We start from the raw sequence: 14,902 nt of genomic DNA on the forward strand, positions 1-14,902 counted from the left end.
CGTGAACTTCGTGAATATCCAAATTGTTTATTTAGAGATTGAAGGTTGAAGAAGTAGGTTATGGCGTTACTTGACCATTTGTCACTATCATGCTGATCTTGTGATCAGAACAGCCTCCTCATGAGCAGTTTGCAGCGACTTACATTAATAGACCATTTGAGAGGGAACGCGCGGCTCCATGAACCTTGCAGCTGAGATAGCACTGGAGAAAGTTTATCTGTAGAGACCCTTCTTAACTAAGGTCCCTTAAGATCTAAGTTAGTCCACACTTGTTTTTAGTAAATACTCCAGTGTTCAACCTGCAGTACAATTAGCTTTTCAGTTATTCTTAGTAAATGTTATCTCTTTTGTATTAATATATTATGTTGTAAATTAAGTTTAAGTTTGTTAACTTTTTAATTTGGTAATAAAGCTTATTGTTGTTGTTGTTGTTAACAGTAGCTACTACCTTGGACATGCTTGGAAGTTCTTGCCAACATTGCCCTGACCTTCATGAAAGCTACATTTCTGATTAGGCCTCCTTTACTTTTAGTTCTTTTTGTGTCATTCATAGGACGTCTGCTATTTGCCACTTATTTACCCTTAGCCCTTAGTTGAACAACGTCTACTGAAGAGTCTCCAAGTTCGTTAACCCAAACATGCCGCCTACACATTACGCACTTAGGGGCTGTTTACATGGAGGGAGGAAGATCCTAGCACCAAGAAGATCTGAGAAGGGGAGAAACTTTTCGTTTGCTTTACAAGCAGAAATTTCGGCCGAAGTGGTTACCAAGTGGACAAGGAAAAGAAGAATAATTGTTGGCCTTGAGCAGCTGAACGCCCTCTGCCGTCATGTTTGTTCTTTTTGTCCCTAATACTAGAATCTTCCTAGCGAAAGTAGTTTACATGGTGCTGGGATCTTCCTAGTGCTAGAATCTTTCAGCTAGGAAGCTCCTATCTCTAGCAATGTTCTAGCGCTAGGGCCAAGTACAACATTTTGCATGTAAACGGAATATAGAAAACATATGGCGCTAGGATGATCCGCCCTCTAGGATCTTCCTCACTCCATGTAAACAGCCTCTTAGTTACGAACGTTAGAGCTTGCAGTTAGTTTAGTTAGTTGGAAAAGAGAAGTTGTTGTTGCTACCCAAGTAAGGATGAAGAAAGAAGTAAATTGAAAGTTGTCTTGAGGGTCTTGTTATCTCTATGCTGAAGCGAGTTACCGAGCTTTTTACAGCCGGCCTAAAGGCTAATTTACACGTACCGATTAATCGACACGATTTGACCCAATTTGCCAATGAAAATGAGTAAATGGACGAAAATCGACCTAATTTATAAAAATCTGTAGCAGTGCTACAGATATTTGCCCCCGCGCTACACCAACAGAAAAAGAAATCGGCCAACAGATTGTAACGTGTAAATTGGTCCATGCGATTGAAACTAAGCGGGCCAATTATCCTTAGCAAAGGTGACTCAGTAAGATGAAAATCTCTAAAGCAAATTTAACTGGCAGAACTCGTAACACTGTCCATTAAGTTCCAACCGGCAATACTTACGTCTTGACAAACACTTGAACGACGTATGGTTCCATTAAGATGACAATTACAATCTAACAGGAAAGAGATTGTTAAGATGACGTTGGATTAATATACAAAGAAACCGTAAACAGTCGAACCCCTATTAAGCAGCCACTTATCAAAGTCCCGAAACTATATGTTAGTGTATACCGTGAATAAAACTCGTATTAAACAGCCACTTCTACTTTTTACCCCTATGAAGCGACTACCCAGCTTTTAATACGGGTAGTTTTGCTTTTGTTTGAAAAGGTTGACGGCAGATAAGAGTCCAAAATAGATAACAACTAATAAAAACATTCAAACACTTTCGTCTTGAATTCCGTTGTCACTATGCTAAATCATAATCTTTTGATTTTGTGGAAATAAACGCTGCAAACCATAATCGACATATACATCACGAAATGACCTAATTTAGTCGTTGAAACTCCTTGTTTTACAGCAACAGACGTTTTTGCAGGACTCTTTGAAGTAACGCTGTCTTCTTCAATTACCGACATCTTTTTCCCTTTTTGTAATAAGTATATCGACTTACTTTATATGGTTCTTGTTGTAATGGACACTTTATTACAGAATTTTCTTTAAAGGAATTGTGTGATTTTCAAAGGATATAGAATTTTCGCAAGAATTATGAATGAGAATTTGAATATGTAAATAAGAGGTTGTATGATGTGCAACTGTTGTCCAAAGCCTCCAAGTGTGTTGATATTCAAATAAATTGACGTTTCTACCATGCCTTTTGCTAATTTCTTATGAAACCCTGCCCACTTGGCATTTCCTCAAGGGTGGCCGCTTAATAGGGGTCCGACTGTATATGTACTGGTACAGAAAATAAATTTTTAATTACACGTAATTTAGTGAAAAGTTTACGGTATCCTGGAGACTGTGAAAGAGTTCAATTCTCCACTAAGAGATATAGAACAGTGATGACGATGATGATGACGGCGATGTTGATGATTGACGCTCCTAGTAGACATGTTATCATAAACTCTAAAAATATCGCTTCTTTAACTTTCAATATGTTATGTCCAGTTTAGCTATAAATGAGGAAATAGTTGTAGGCAGCCTTGTGCGAGATCAGGAGCAACATAGTTTGTTGTTAATTATGGATTACGTTGCAATAATTCTCTTGGTGTATTCTGGTTGGACTTTCACTGGGTAAAATGTATTGGTATTTATAGGATTACATTCCATATCAAGATCCAACATATAAGACTGTTGCTGTTGTTTACCTATGCATCCTTGTGGGTTCTCTCGAGTCAGTCTGTAATATCCAGGCTTACACTCGTCACACTGCCGGCCCTGCACAAACTCCTTACAGTAGCAGTCACCTGGTTGCTAAGAAAAAATAACAGTATGTTGTATTTGAAGAACAATGAAGTGAAACTCAAAACTTCAAAACAGCAAGTTACGACATCAGAAACGAGGCATAATGATATAATTACTAACGCACACATAATTGATTTTAAGTTTATTTCATCAAGACGTCCACAAAACGTGGGTGAATGAGTTACTACAAAACATTGCTGTATACAGCTCAGAGGTGCCTCTTTCATTTAATATTGTCGGAAAGTCTACGCGACAATACTGCAAGGTCATGTGGGTAATTTATTAATAAAATTCAGTATCGAACTCAGCTATGGCTTGCCGCTATAGAGAATAATTCACAAGGACAAATGTTTATAGTACTTAATCCCATCTCATGACACTGAAAAACGTGAAATTAGTACCGAATTATTGGCAAACGTTTTACAGTTGCCCATACTACCTTTCGGTCTCGTCGCGTACGCTTGATGCTTTAAAATCCAACAACATTAATAGAAGTAATAGAGATGGCTGTTTGCCAACTGAATGATTAGTCTACATGTACAGCAGTAATTTACCTTTCCAGGGTGCAGAGACAAGACGTTTTCATCTTTTACGCAGTCACCAAATGATAACCCAGAAGCATTGGCTGTTCCGTTCAAGTTACAGAGGCAAGCTACAACCAAATTTTGAAAAGAAAATAAGAACGTTGCTTGAAAGCAAAATGAATACTTGGTTATTAACCTTTGGGACTATTCCTCTCACATTCAATTCTTATAAACCCGTAAAAATATAGGTAAATTGCTTTTAAAATGTGTTTTAGGACTATTTTGGAATTATTTAAATGTAATTGTTGTAGGTCTAGATATAGTTCTTAGTCGTGCATTGTTTTACACGAGCCTCCGGCTCGGGAGACTGGGCAACCACTCCCTACCTTTTGTGACTTTAAATAAAGTTACTATAATTATGGGCATCGCAGTTCCGTTTTGTACAAAGAGTGATTTTTATGAAATACATACGACCAGCTAATAATATCTGATCATTATTGAGGTAGCCATCCAATCACTACTTGAAGAACAAACACATTAGTGAGAATAATCTCGTTTTCGTTTCTTTAACTCCTCCAACAACAAACAAACAAAAAACAAAACGAAAAAACAAATAGTCAAGCAAACAAACAAACAGACAAACAAAGAAATAAATATAAGAAAGAACTTAAATAAAGCATGCAACTGTGTAAAGTTGGATTAAAAAAGTCATCTTTCAAGAGTCTTCACACTGTTTTCTTACCTTGGCAAGCATTAGAGTCCGTATGATTCCTTCCCTGTGGTCGGTAGAAATAATCTTTACATTCCTCACAGTTTACTCCTTGTGTATCGTGCTGAGAAAAAACATTAAAAAATTATCCAGCTTGTTTCATTACTACCTCCTTATTTTAGTGTCAGATTGTAAGGAAGGAGAGGAAAGGGCGCGTATGTGAGCAAAGATATCAAGTAACACCCACTGAGAGCATGTCCCTCTTTTTCCGGTATTACGTTTATTACAAACGTCGCGGTCTTCTAAAAAAGCACATTCATTGAAGATCGTTGAACTTTTTAATTTTTCAACTATTACTACATTCAACATCAGGATCACTCTTACGCCCGCAGACGAACTTTGATAAGTGTGTTCCACAAGTACCGGTCACACGCGAGACTGCCCACTTCGCTAGCCCTTCCAATGTCTTTGTGATATCCGGCTACTGTCCCCTCAGAACAATACGATGAGCAAAAAGGTTAGGATGATTTGTCAGTTATAATGACGTTTGATGTTTTCGATGGCGACGAACTTCATCAGTCGAATCAGGTCATCGATGGAAACATTGGAAAGAATACAAGTCGGTTTGAAATTCGAAGAGGGTTTGCAGGAGCACTTTTTCCATTTGAATGCATCTCCTTTCTGTTGTTGCCAATCGAAATTATGGGAAAGCTGGTTGTGGAGGACGAAGAAAATAAAGAAATGTTCAGCTTCTGCACGGCGTGCTACAAGTGGGCCTTGGAATATTTGGATCTGACTGGGATACATCTATTTTCATGGCTAAGACCCTCATCATGGTTGGCGTTCGCTCCATGTAGTGTGCTTCTGCGTGTCATGGTTCAGTGGGGAACGACGAAGAGGTGCAAGCTCCAAGACACTCCTCCACACACAACACTTCCTCTCGTTGGCTTCGTTTACACAAATTGGGGATAAATCTCGAAAGAACAAAACCACATATTACAGACTACGTAAAAACTTTTTTTGTCGTCCTCACGAGTTATCACTTGTCAGAAACATTTACGAAAATATGTGGTTAGTCCGACTAACCACATATTTTCGTAAATGCCCAGCATTCAGTATTCTGTAAGCAAACATTCTTGGATAGCAGGTCGTAGGAGAATTTTTTTTCAGAGCATTTTATATTGCAGTTCGCAACTTATCAAAGTCTCTTTCTCCCCTTCCCAAATAGTCTAAAACACAAAGAAAATGCATGTTTAAAACTGAGTTTCAAGGAATTTCAATGCTTCAAGCTCCTTCAACAGTTAATCTACTTTCAAGCGACCTTGCAGGGAACAGCCAGGTTATTTGATTTTCAGTATCGCACATACTATTGAGTTGAAAAATGAGCTATAAGGTAATCTTCACTGCACTTGTATTAATCTAGAGTCTATCCATTAAACCATTAATTTAATATGACTTGGTTGAATGAATTATCTAGAGTTTTAGTTTAGCATTCTACTCTTGACTGTTCAAAGATGACTCCACAAAAAATCCCTATGCTGGATTTCTTTCATTGGTGAAAGCATAATAATGTGCATTTAGGCCCAAGCCCCGACTTCGAATTCTTAAATTTTCTATTTCCTTCAATTCTGTCACATGGTAACTACGAAGCAATAAGCTTGATAATGAACAAACGAACAATAATCTTGGATGTCCTCTTGTAGCTCAGTGGTAATCGGAAGGTCATTGGTTCGACTCCTCAACGTTGGGAGAACTCGGTTTTTTCTTTTTCCGAGTATGCCTCGAGCTCGGTAGGTGTCATTGACTAAAGAATTACACCTATCAACAAACAACTGCTTGCTTGTATTGGCATTTCGTGTCAATCAGTTACAACGATGAAAGGCTGAAGGATGAAAGACAAACAAGCAAACAGACAGACAAAAAAAAAATGGACTAAAACTACTTCATTATTGTTCTTGAAACACGACGACGGAGACAACGGTCCTATCAAGCGTCATCCTCCGAGCGGAGGGTGATGCTGATAGCGGCAAGCAAAGGACGTCAAAAAGGAAGAAGGATACAAGCAATGACTTGCGTCAAAAAGCGGAGGAAGTGAAACCCTTATGTAGGCATAGTAGGCAGAAAACTTTATTAAAGGACTACAGTACAAGGGTCAAACACCGGAAGAAAGTGCAGACTGATCAAACATGTCATGCTATTTTGCTACTGTTTTTTTTAGGAATAACATCGTTTTAATCCGTAGAAATCTGTCATTATTTGAACAGGGTACAATGCCTACAATTATTTCATAATTGTGACAATGAAAATAGATAGTGCGTAGATAACCAGGGTTGACGATGTATGAGAGTTTGTCACTCGGGACACAGAAAAGTGTCCGTTGTCCATCTTAACGGTGTTCGTATTCAGCGGGTTAATTTTAGAGAAAATATATGAGCTTTTCGTCCGGAAAAACGAAAACGTCTATAATATCCGGGTGTCCGTATTGAGCAGGTGTCCTTAGAGCGGGCTTCCGCTGTACTGCTTTCTACAATCCAAAGGTTTGTTAACGAATAGACGTTTCGGGGATAACCGGATAACACCTTCACTTGACAAGTTGCCAAACAACGTTGAGTCACGTAAGTACAGTTTGACGACCTTTGGGTTTCTTAGTAAAATTTTGGAACAAAACCGAACATGATCGAACTTGAAGCGTTTTTCACTTATCTAGTATGCTTATTATAATCCTAGAAGTTTATGTATGTTGTTTAATTTTGATAGTGATTTAAAATTTTCAACGATCCCTTATCCGGGATGTTTTTCACTCTAAAGTACGTTAGTTATCTTTCAGCTCCGATTACGGCCCGCAGTAACACAGCAAGCACATGGTCCGCGTGGAGTTATATTTAAATAATTATGCTTACCAGTGGGAATAAAACAAACGCAGAATGAAACAAAGTTAAAATTTGAAGGAAAAAATCATAGTAAATATCTGTTTGGTCGTTGTGTGTATCGAGCAAGTTTGTGAGAATCTTATGAAGACTGATAAGCTGGCAAGGTTTTTTTCTCTGTTTACATGTGACCTCGGACCTGCATAAACAGGACTCGGGAGTGCGTGTGCATCCAATCATATCGAGTAATTGACTTCATGCACATGGACCGAATACAATCAAAAGAATAACTTGGCCAATGTACTATGTGCCGGCATCATGACTTCCATTTGATTAATATATAAAAGTCGAATGTCACATGAACGTTGGATCAGGACCAAAACATTGAATTCGTCGAAAAAACTCGTCTGAAGTTGGCTGAAGCCTTACCGTGCTTTAAGAGTCATGAATTGGACCAAGGCATTAACTAGATTTGGACGATTAACGTTCTTGCTGCTCATGGTGGGGCAATGTTTGCTGCTCGCATCATTTCCAGCCAAGTATCGAGACAATTCCAAATGGTACGCATTTCTTGTGTTTATCACGCCTGCTCTAGGGATAAGTTGGTGGTGGATAACAAGCAGTGTAGAAAAGGTACGCCAGCTTTTTTTTGTCTGGTTTTCTTTCGTGTGGATCGGTTTGGTACCAATGGTTGGGATCGTTTTTGGCCTCACGGCGGAGAAGCTTGACAGTAGCCAACCGTACAGCCCGAATGTTTTGAAAATTACCCTTTGTATCACCCCACTTCTCCTCCTTCTCTTGCTTAACTCTGGTGCAGATCCTCGCTATAGAAAAGTACTCACCGAGTTATCGTTTGCAATGACGGTAGATGCTTTCGATGGAAACGAACTTTTACGAACGGTCATCGATGCAAGCAACGAAAACGCGGCGGAAGGTCAGTCTGGAATCCCAAGAAGTTTCACGAGGGCACTTCTTTCATTTGCGTGTATTACCTTTCTGTTGTCGCCCATTGAAATGGTTGGAAAGCTTTTTCTGCTTTATCGAGATGAAAAAGTGTGCTTTCAATGCATATATGGCGCGATTCAAGTGATCCTGAATACTGCGGTCCTTTGCCTTCGCCTTGGAATGTTTCTAGGATATAAATGGGATGCATCTATGTTCATCGCCAAAAACGTCATCATGATCGTTGCTCGCTCTCTGGCGTGTGTACCTGCGTTTCGTGATGGAGGAGGGGAACATGGAGCAGAGGAAAACCGACGACATGCCCGGCCACCTCCCACAGCTCCTCCAGTTGACCAAGTCACTAACACGGAATAAATGGGACTTGATGTCGCCAACTAATTTTCACCCAGGACTTTGTGTACAGGGTCTTCCAAGCTATGCTTGAGGTATGCTCAATGCCAGAACTCAGTTGTCTATACTAAGCCTGTTATGATTAGATCAATTGTGACTACTGAGTGAGAACAATTGCATTTACACTTTGTATCGCTCTCTCGATGTTTATTACTGAACTACCGCAGACCGTAAAGGTTCAGGCGGTAGACTGTTGTGGCGTCTTGCTAAGTCTGTAGTCTGCTGGTTTCATATGACTTGTGAATGAAGTGAACTATTCAATCCTGGAGAAAATACTTTAAAGATATGAGTAGCATTGTAAAAATAGTAATTTAATAGTCAGCCTCAAGGTTAAAGTGTTGAAAATGTTTGGCATGGTATTAGCTGAACAAACATAAATATTGACAAAAAAAGATAAACAAACAAACAGGGAAAAGGTGACGTAATAACGATAAAGTCCCGGCCAGGTGGGGGGCTGGGAGGATACTCCACGGAATTTATGGTAGGGGTGTGTGGGCTCGACTTTCCAAACTCTGACCCTTTTTCAGACCTGCCCTCAAGACCTGGTCTCCAGAAAAGACTAGAATCCACACCTGTTTTCAGACTTTCAGACCAAAATGGTTGAAATCCGTATTCTTTTTCAGACCAAAACGGCTCAAAATCCGTACCCTTTTGTGCCGCACATACCCACATACCTATATAGCTTATATAGGGGAGTACCCCCCGGGGTGATAAAGATAAACCGAGATGATAAATGGTTCGTATGTGATTTGCGATCACTGACTGCGTTTTAATGTGTCGCGTGAGATGGTCACGGATGAAGCAGGAGGTATCGATAGGGAAACCCAATAATTCCGTTCAGTTTATTGTTACGAAATAACAAAAATTTTGCTATAGCGATGATGTCAAGACGCAAAATTTGGAACAAAGGGACAATGGACCATAACAGAGTATCTGCCCTTGCAGGTGACCTTATGAAGTACTCATGACAGTTCACATTACATTTCAAGTGTACACGAAGTGCGCGCGGTAGACGTCGAGGTTGCCTTCTCTTATCATTTGAACGTAGCAGCTAAGATTTTTTTTTTGTGTGTGTTAGTTTTTCCGAACTTCAGTGTAATTTGCTCCCATAGGGTATCCATAATTACCTTGCACTTTGATCAACATTTTGAAGTCGACTTCATTTGATATTCCCAAAAAACTTCTTTATTTTGGGTTGCCTAAAATATTTGAAAGTACACGAAAGATTTTAAAAAGCCAGTGAAACCGGTGGAAACTAGATGCCAGATCCACTCGCAAAGAAATTCACGAATTGATTGATAGTTGCGATATAGGTACGACAGTCCAATCGAGAATCAACATCTACATGATGTCTTGTTATGTTTAGCAAACGTCCCCCGACGTTCGCAACGATTCGACCGATCGGCCAGCAGAGGCAAGCTGTTTATCGTTTTAGAGGAAAACTTACAATCTTTCTTTTTTGTTTATCATCGTGAAAAACGGAGCAACTTTGACCTGGCGTTAATTTAATAAAACGTTGTCACTTGTAGTTTACAATGTGTGGCCGTTGGTTTACAAGCATACCCCAAAAGAAACCCAATGAACCGTTCAAACACCAGTTCAATAATCCGTCTTAAAGGCTTCTAACATTGTTTATTGAATTAGTTTTCTGGGTGAGCGTGTCATAAAAAGGACTCGGATTGTTAATTACAAGTGTAAACCGGCGCTTTTATTAAATTGGCCCCTGAGTGCAGACATTGTGAGTTTTATCGAAATTGTGCCATTATATATGACAAAATAGTAAATTTTCATTGAACATTTGGATAATTTAGATGGAACATATTTATAGATTTTTTGTAGAATTGTAATTAAATTGTAGATAGGAAACTTTTATTACAAGCATATCCGTTATGGCAACTCTTCAGTATTATCACGCTTAGGATTGAACTTATGTCATTTGTATATCAGCCTACGATTTTATTTATTGTGATTGACAGTTGAGTAATTTGTAATTTTTTTCATTATTTTTTGTGTTAATCGATGGTTTGGGTTTGAAAATATCACTGTTTTTTCAGGGGACTAGACCCTCTTGACTCGTTTATAAAGCTTATGATATTAATGATAAGGTTAAATAAAGAGTGGGAACTAATAAGGAGAACTTCTTTGTTTTGTGTTTTAACATTCAGTATAGAAGATTAGTTTCGAAAAAAATACAACTTGTTCCCTAAATAAACTCGAAATTCAAAGAAAAGATTCTTTTTGTCATCAATCCTAGATGACTGAAATAAAGTGAAAGACAAAATTAAATTCTGACCTTTAGACTGTACTTGGAAAAGTTTCAGTGACTTTCACGAGTTGTACAAGACCTAACAAATTTACGATTAATTCGATTAAGTGACCCTTAATTGATGCTACCACGAGTATGTATAACTTTATATCATCAGTTAGACCTAAAGTACACAATTAAGACTTGTTTTGAAGCCTAAGGAGTCTCGTGACTCGTCTGCACTCGCAGCCGACAACCGAATAGCGAAGCGTTACGAAAAAAGTACAGAGAATATTTAGGCTATTTGGCAGTTATATATAACAATAAAAAAATACAGGTTTAGGTGTAGATTACGTTTACAGAAACGTTTTGCGAGGGAATACTCATTGCTAATCTCACTGACTAAGGACTAACACCAACGGCAACTACTCTTGACAAATTGCGATTTCCCTTTTCGCTATAGTCCGTGGCTATTCTCCGTTGGTCCACTTTGCTTCCAGTGGGAGTGGAGACTATTTCCGCTAGCGTTGAGGCCAAAATGTTCCGCATATTAAGCAGAAAAAGAACTAGCCTAAATTTGACAAGATTTCTAAATGATTTTTGTCGACTATTGTAGCTTTGTAGGTCGGTTTCTGGTAGAACATATCTCCGTGAGATGGGAAAGGGGGAGGGGGACGGGGGGTCACAGAATTCATCTTCAGAAGCTAAAAAAATGGAACAGTGCCCTGAGACTTTTGAGGTCTATTGTATATCATAAGAAAAGAAAAAGGTGCAGGTTATCATTTATTTAACTACCTCAATATACAGCGGTAACAAATTGTATGAAGTCACCGTCAAGTTCAGCTACACTGAACTGTGATCGGTGGATGGCTGTATTTATTTTATCAGTTCAGTTAGCTTGGGTTGACGCGTATGACTTGTATATTTATTTAACACGAGGTCAATAAAAATAGATTTCATAAATAGCCCGGCCGTCACAGTAGTTGGGCTGTCTGTAGTTAGGTTTTTCTTTCTATTCTGGGAGAGGATTTTGAGTAAAACGTTTATACAGAGAAAACAAGAGAGGTGGGAAACGTGAGGACGATTTTAGACTCACTGTGATGACCTTTAGGATAAGAACCTAATTTTAAACTTGAGCTTGTTCCTTATGGAATCAATATTTATATTCATAATAACTTACAATTTTCTAAAGTTTCAATGCTGGTGTTATCAGCAATCAGCAACACAGAGCTCTACCGCAGTCTGCCTCCATTCATCGATAAAATAAGATCGAGAGGATTCAAACTGGCTGAGCAATGCTACAAGAAGAAGATGTGCTTCTCTCTCGTCTTCTATTATGGACTCCAACACAAGGAAGTAGTGCAAGTGGAAGACCACTTAAGACCTACATTGACGTGCTCAAGGAAGGCACAGGTGATCTGACGAATGTAATGAAGGAACGAGGTGGCTCTTGGTGAATCATAGCAATAGGTCTCTGCAACAGGAAGCCTTTCAGTTCTTTACTGTCGGCGATGATTTTACGTAATAATAATAACTTGAACTAATAATCAGTAGGACGGTGAGTTCGAATAGGTCATTGTGGTGATGGCGTCATTTACTACAACTACCAGAATCCTACAGTTTGTTGTTTTTCTTGCAAGTTAGGGACATTGTTATCTGAACCTCACTAGGATTACAAAATTTAAATTAGAAAGGAAAACGAAGAGGATATTCAGGAAGTTGAGTAAAATAACGTTATTATGAAAATTAGACCATCGCAAGCAAAGAACCCACTCAGCGTGACTCAGGTTAAGATTTAACAAAAAAGTAAAACAATTACCGGAAGACTGTCACGGTTAACTGACCAATAAATTGATCCACAGACTGTAAAGTTAGAAAAAATTAAATCACTGGAGATTCAGTGACAGGGTTAATCGGTCAGTTTGTCTGTAACCTTAGACACATGAATGAGTTCCTTCTTTACGCCGCAATCTTGGTTGTTTGTGAATGTTCATCTCTGAGGCGATCACATCTCTTTTTCGCTTAGTTTGGTGATATAAACAAATAGTGCAATGGCAGTTAAGACGTCGATTATCCTCGGACGATTTTTAGTTCTGGCTCTGATTACTCTACAGTGCTTTTTCTTGGCTTCATATCTTGCAGAATATGATGATAAATCCGGTTGGTATGCAATCAGTATTCTCTTCATTCCTGCTGTAATGCTTTGGTGGTTGATCACTCACAGACCAGATTCCATCAACGTATTTATATTCTGGGGTTTGTACATGTGGCTGGGCTTAGTACCTTCCATCGGAATTGTGTTTGGTCGCTTTGGAGACAAAATAACGAGTAAAGGATTCTGGAATCCGAGCACTTTAAAAGTGACTCTGTGCATCACACCGCTTTTGTTGCTGCTTATGTTTTGCACGAAAATAGCAACGAATGAATTTACTCCGCACTCCGAGCAAGTTATGCAGTACTCTTTAAAGGCTGTCATCAATTTATGCGATGGAATTGAACTAGTTTGTGTTCTATTGGACGAAAATGAGTGTAGTCCTGGAATTTCCAAACCTTACAAGAACACGCTGATTGCCTTTGCATGCTTAAGCTACTTGTGGTTGCCATTTGCTATGTTTTTAGAGTATCGGGCCACTTTTGATGGCGAAGATGAAGACTTTAGACTTTTTGTGTTTGTTAGCTGTTATCTTACTCAAGCAGTTTTGGAAACAATATTTCTGGGGCTTCGAATGGGATTGAGTCTACGCTATGGCGTAACTACTTCTATATTTATCATGAAGAATGTATTAATGATAACTGTTCTTGCGCGACAAATGTTTAACGTCTGTTTCGGTTCGGAAGACGACTCTTCAGCAAACGAGCAGGGGCGTCAAGAGGAAGAGGGATCCCTTCCAGAACCAACACGTCCAACACCAACACCTCCTCTACCCGATAACACACCTGCGCCAGGATCAGTGACAATGGTTCGTCCTTTTCGCAATTGGTCAGTAATGCCTATCGGGGATTCTATCGAGCCTAGCGCGCCGCCACCGCCATACAACCCGGAAATGATGGAATGATGCATTGCATGCAACACTGCCTAAATATGGTAGTGCACTGAATGGTTGTCCGTAGTCAACATATCTCCTGCGATGTACGTAATTTCGTGTGTGCTGGGCCCAGTTGTTCGAAGGCCGATTAAAGCTAATCCACGATTAAAAGTTAACCTAGGTTTTAAGCTCGCTAGTCTTGTATGCTTTTAAATGCTTATTTTAAGCTAATAGTAAAGAAACGTCTAATTCAAAACAGGGGGACAAAAATCTTTTAAAGAAATCGTTATTTATAAGTAATTGAACTTGAATCAAAGTTTACGTTAATCCAGGATTAGCTTAATCTGGCTTTGAACAACTGGGCTCTGGAGAACAATGGCAAAAAAAACAAAAGATCGTCTCCAGCTTTTCTGCAATAAAACTGTGCTTGGTTATCAATGTCGCTCAATCTTGCGGAATATCCTCTGACTTTAGCCAACTCGGCCTACATCCTCAAAACTACAAAAATCAAATTGGTTGTACAATTAACTCAGAGAAAAACAGTCAAAACAAAGTAAAGTAAGGTTGAAGAAAAAGCGAGATAAATGTCTTTGTCCTGTAATTTCGATGCTTTACATCATCGGGGATGTTATTTTGTGTGATATTTGTAGTATGAAAACTAAGAAAGGGTGTTAGTAGGTCCTAGCTTTCGTAGCAATTCGTATGCGCACTAGTCGCGCGCATACGTTCTGCGGATTACGGGATGGTCACGATATTGTGCTTCCTATTACAAGTGACTCGAGTCTTTATACGGTTTACATCGTTGAGTCTAAGCAGCGTCTTTATAATTTCGTATTACTTCGTTTACTTGTAAAGGTTGAAAATAGGAAGGTGGAAGGCTGAAGAAGACTCTCCGGCCAGCGGAATTTGAAGGTTTACAAACGATGAAATTGTTCTCGAAGATCCTAGTGTGTTTTTGGTCAGGGGTCAAGGCATTCATACAAAACGATTCACTGAAAATAATAGTACGGTTCTGGATCTCTGGAAGTGTTTCAGCCTCGTCTTGGAAGTGTATAACATTTAGGACTTTTTGCATGATAGCTTTCGAAATAATTGTTTAATTTTTGAATGCTTTAATTGTTAAAAAATGTAAAAAGTAAGAAAAAACTGGGATAGTCTAAGCAAAATCGCTAGCGAGGTTTAGTTTTTGTGCAAAATTGAACGCGTTTCCTTTTACATGCAAAGTAATCTGCTAACTAGTGGTTATGTGAATAAAATTTTCCGCGGTTAATGCTTGCTGCTGTTATTTTTTTTTAT

At 38.9% G+C, this 14,902-nt stretch overlaps 2 protein-coding genes across 2 annotated transcripts in view; one reads left to right on the top strand and one right to left on the bottom strand.

Moving 5' to 3' along the window:
* The window catches only part of LOC146476906 (uncharacterized), a 62,088-nt gene that overhangs the window by 35,041 nt on the left and 12,145 nt on the right, over positions 1 to 14,902 (bottom strand). Inside the window, exons 7-10 of the mRNA XM_085114019.1 lie at positions 4,149 to 4,239; positions 3,437 to 3,534; positions 2,786 to 2,891; positions 1,536 to 1,588 (exon numbers count right to left, since the gene is read on the bottom strand). Of these exons, the coding sequence (XP_084970145.1) occupies positions 1,536 to 1,588; positions 2,786 to 2,891; positions 3,437 to 3,534; positions 4,149 to 4,239 (348 nt within the window). The remainder of the gene's footprint in view (positions 1 to 1,535; positions 1,589 to 2,785; positions 2,892 to 3,436; positions 3,535 to 4,148; positions 4,240 to 14,902) is intronic.
* On the top strand, positions 11,555 to 14,880 carry LOC146476907 (uncharacterized). The gene has a single exon (XM_085113846.1). It carries the CDS (start codon positions 12,632 to 12,634, stop codon positions 13,634 to 13,636), a length of 1,005 nt encoding a protein of 334 aa, XP_084969972.1. The 5' UTR covers positions 11,555 to 12,631; the 3' UTR covers positions 13,637 to 14,880.

The sequence above is a fragment of the Pavona decussata genome, unplaced genomic scaffold (assembly GCF_977016875.1).
Source record: "Pavona decussata unplaced genomic scaffold, jaPavDecu1.1 SCAFFOLD_72, whole genome shotgun sequence".
NCBI lineage: Eukaryota > Metazoa > Cnidaria > Anthozoa > Scleractinia > Agariciidae > Pavona > Pavona decussata.

Bases quoted from the DNA above. Each gene is read 5' to 3' on its own strand.
- LOC146476907 (XM_085113846.1), top strand. From the start codon at position 12,632: ATGGCAGTTAAGACGTCGATTATCCTCGGACGATTTTTAGTTCTGGCT.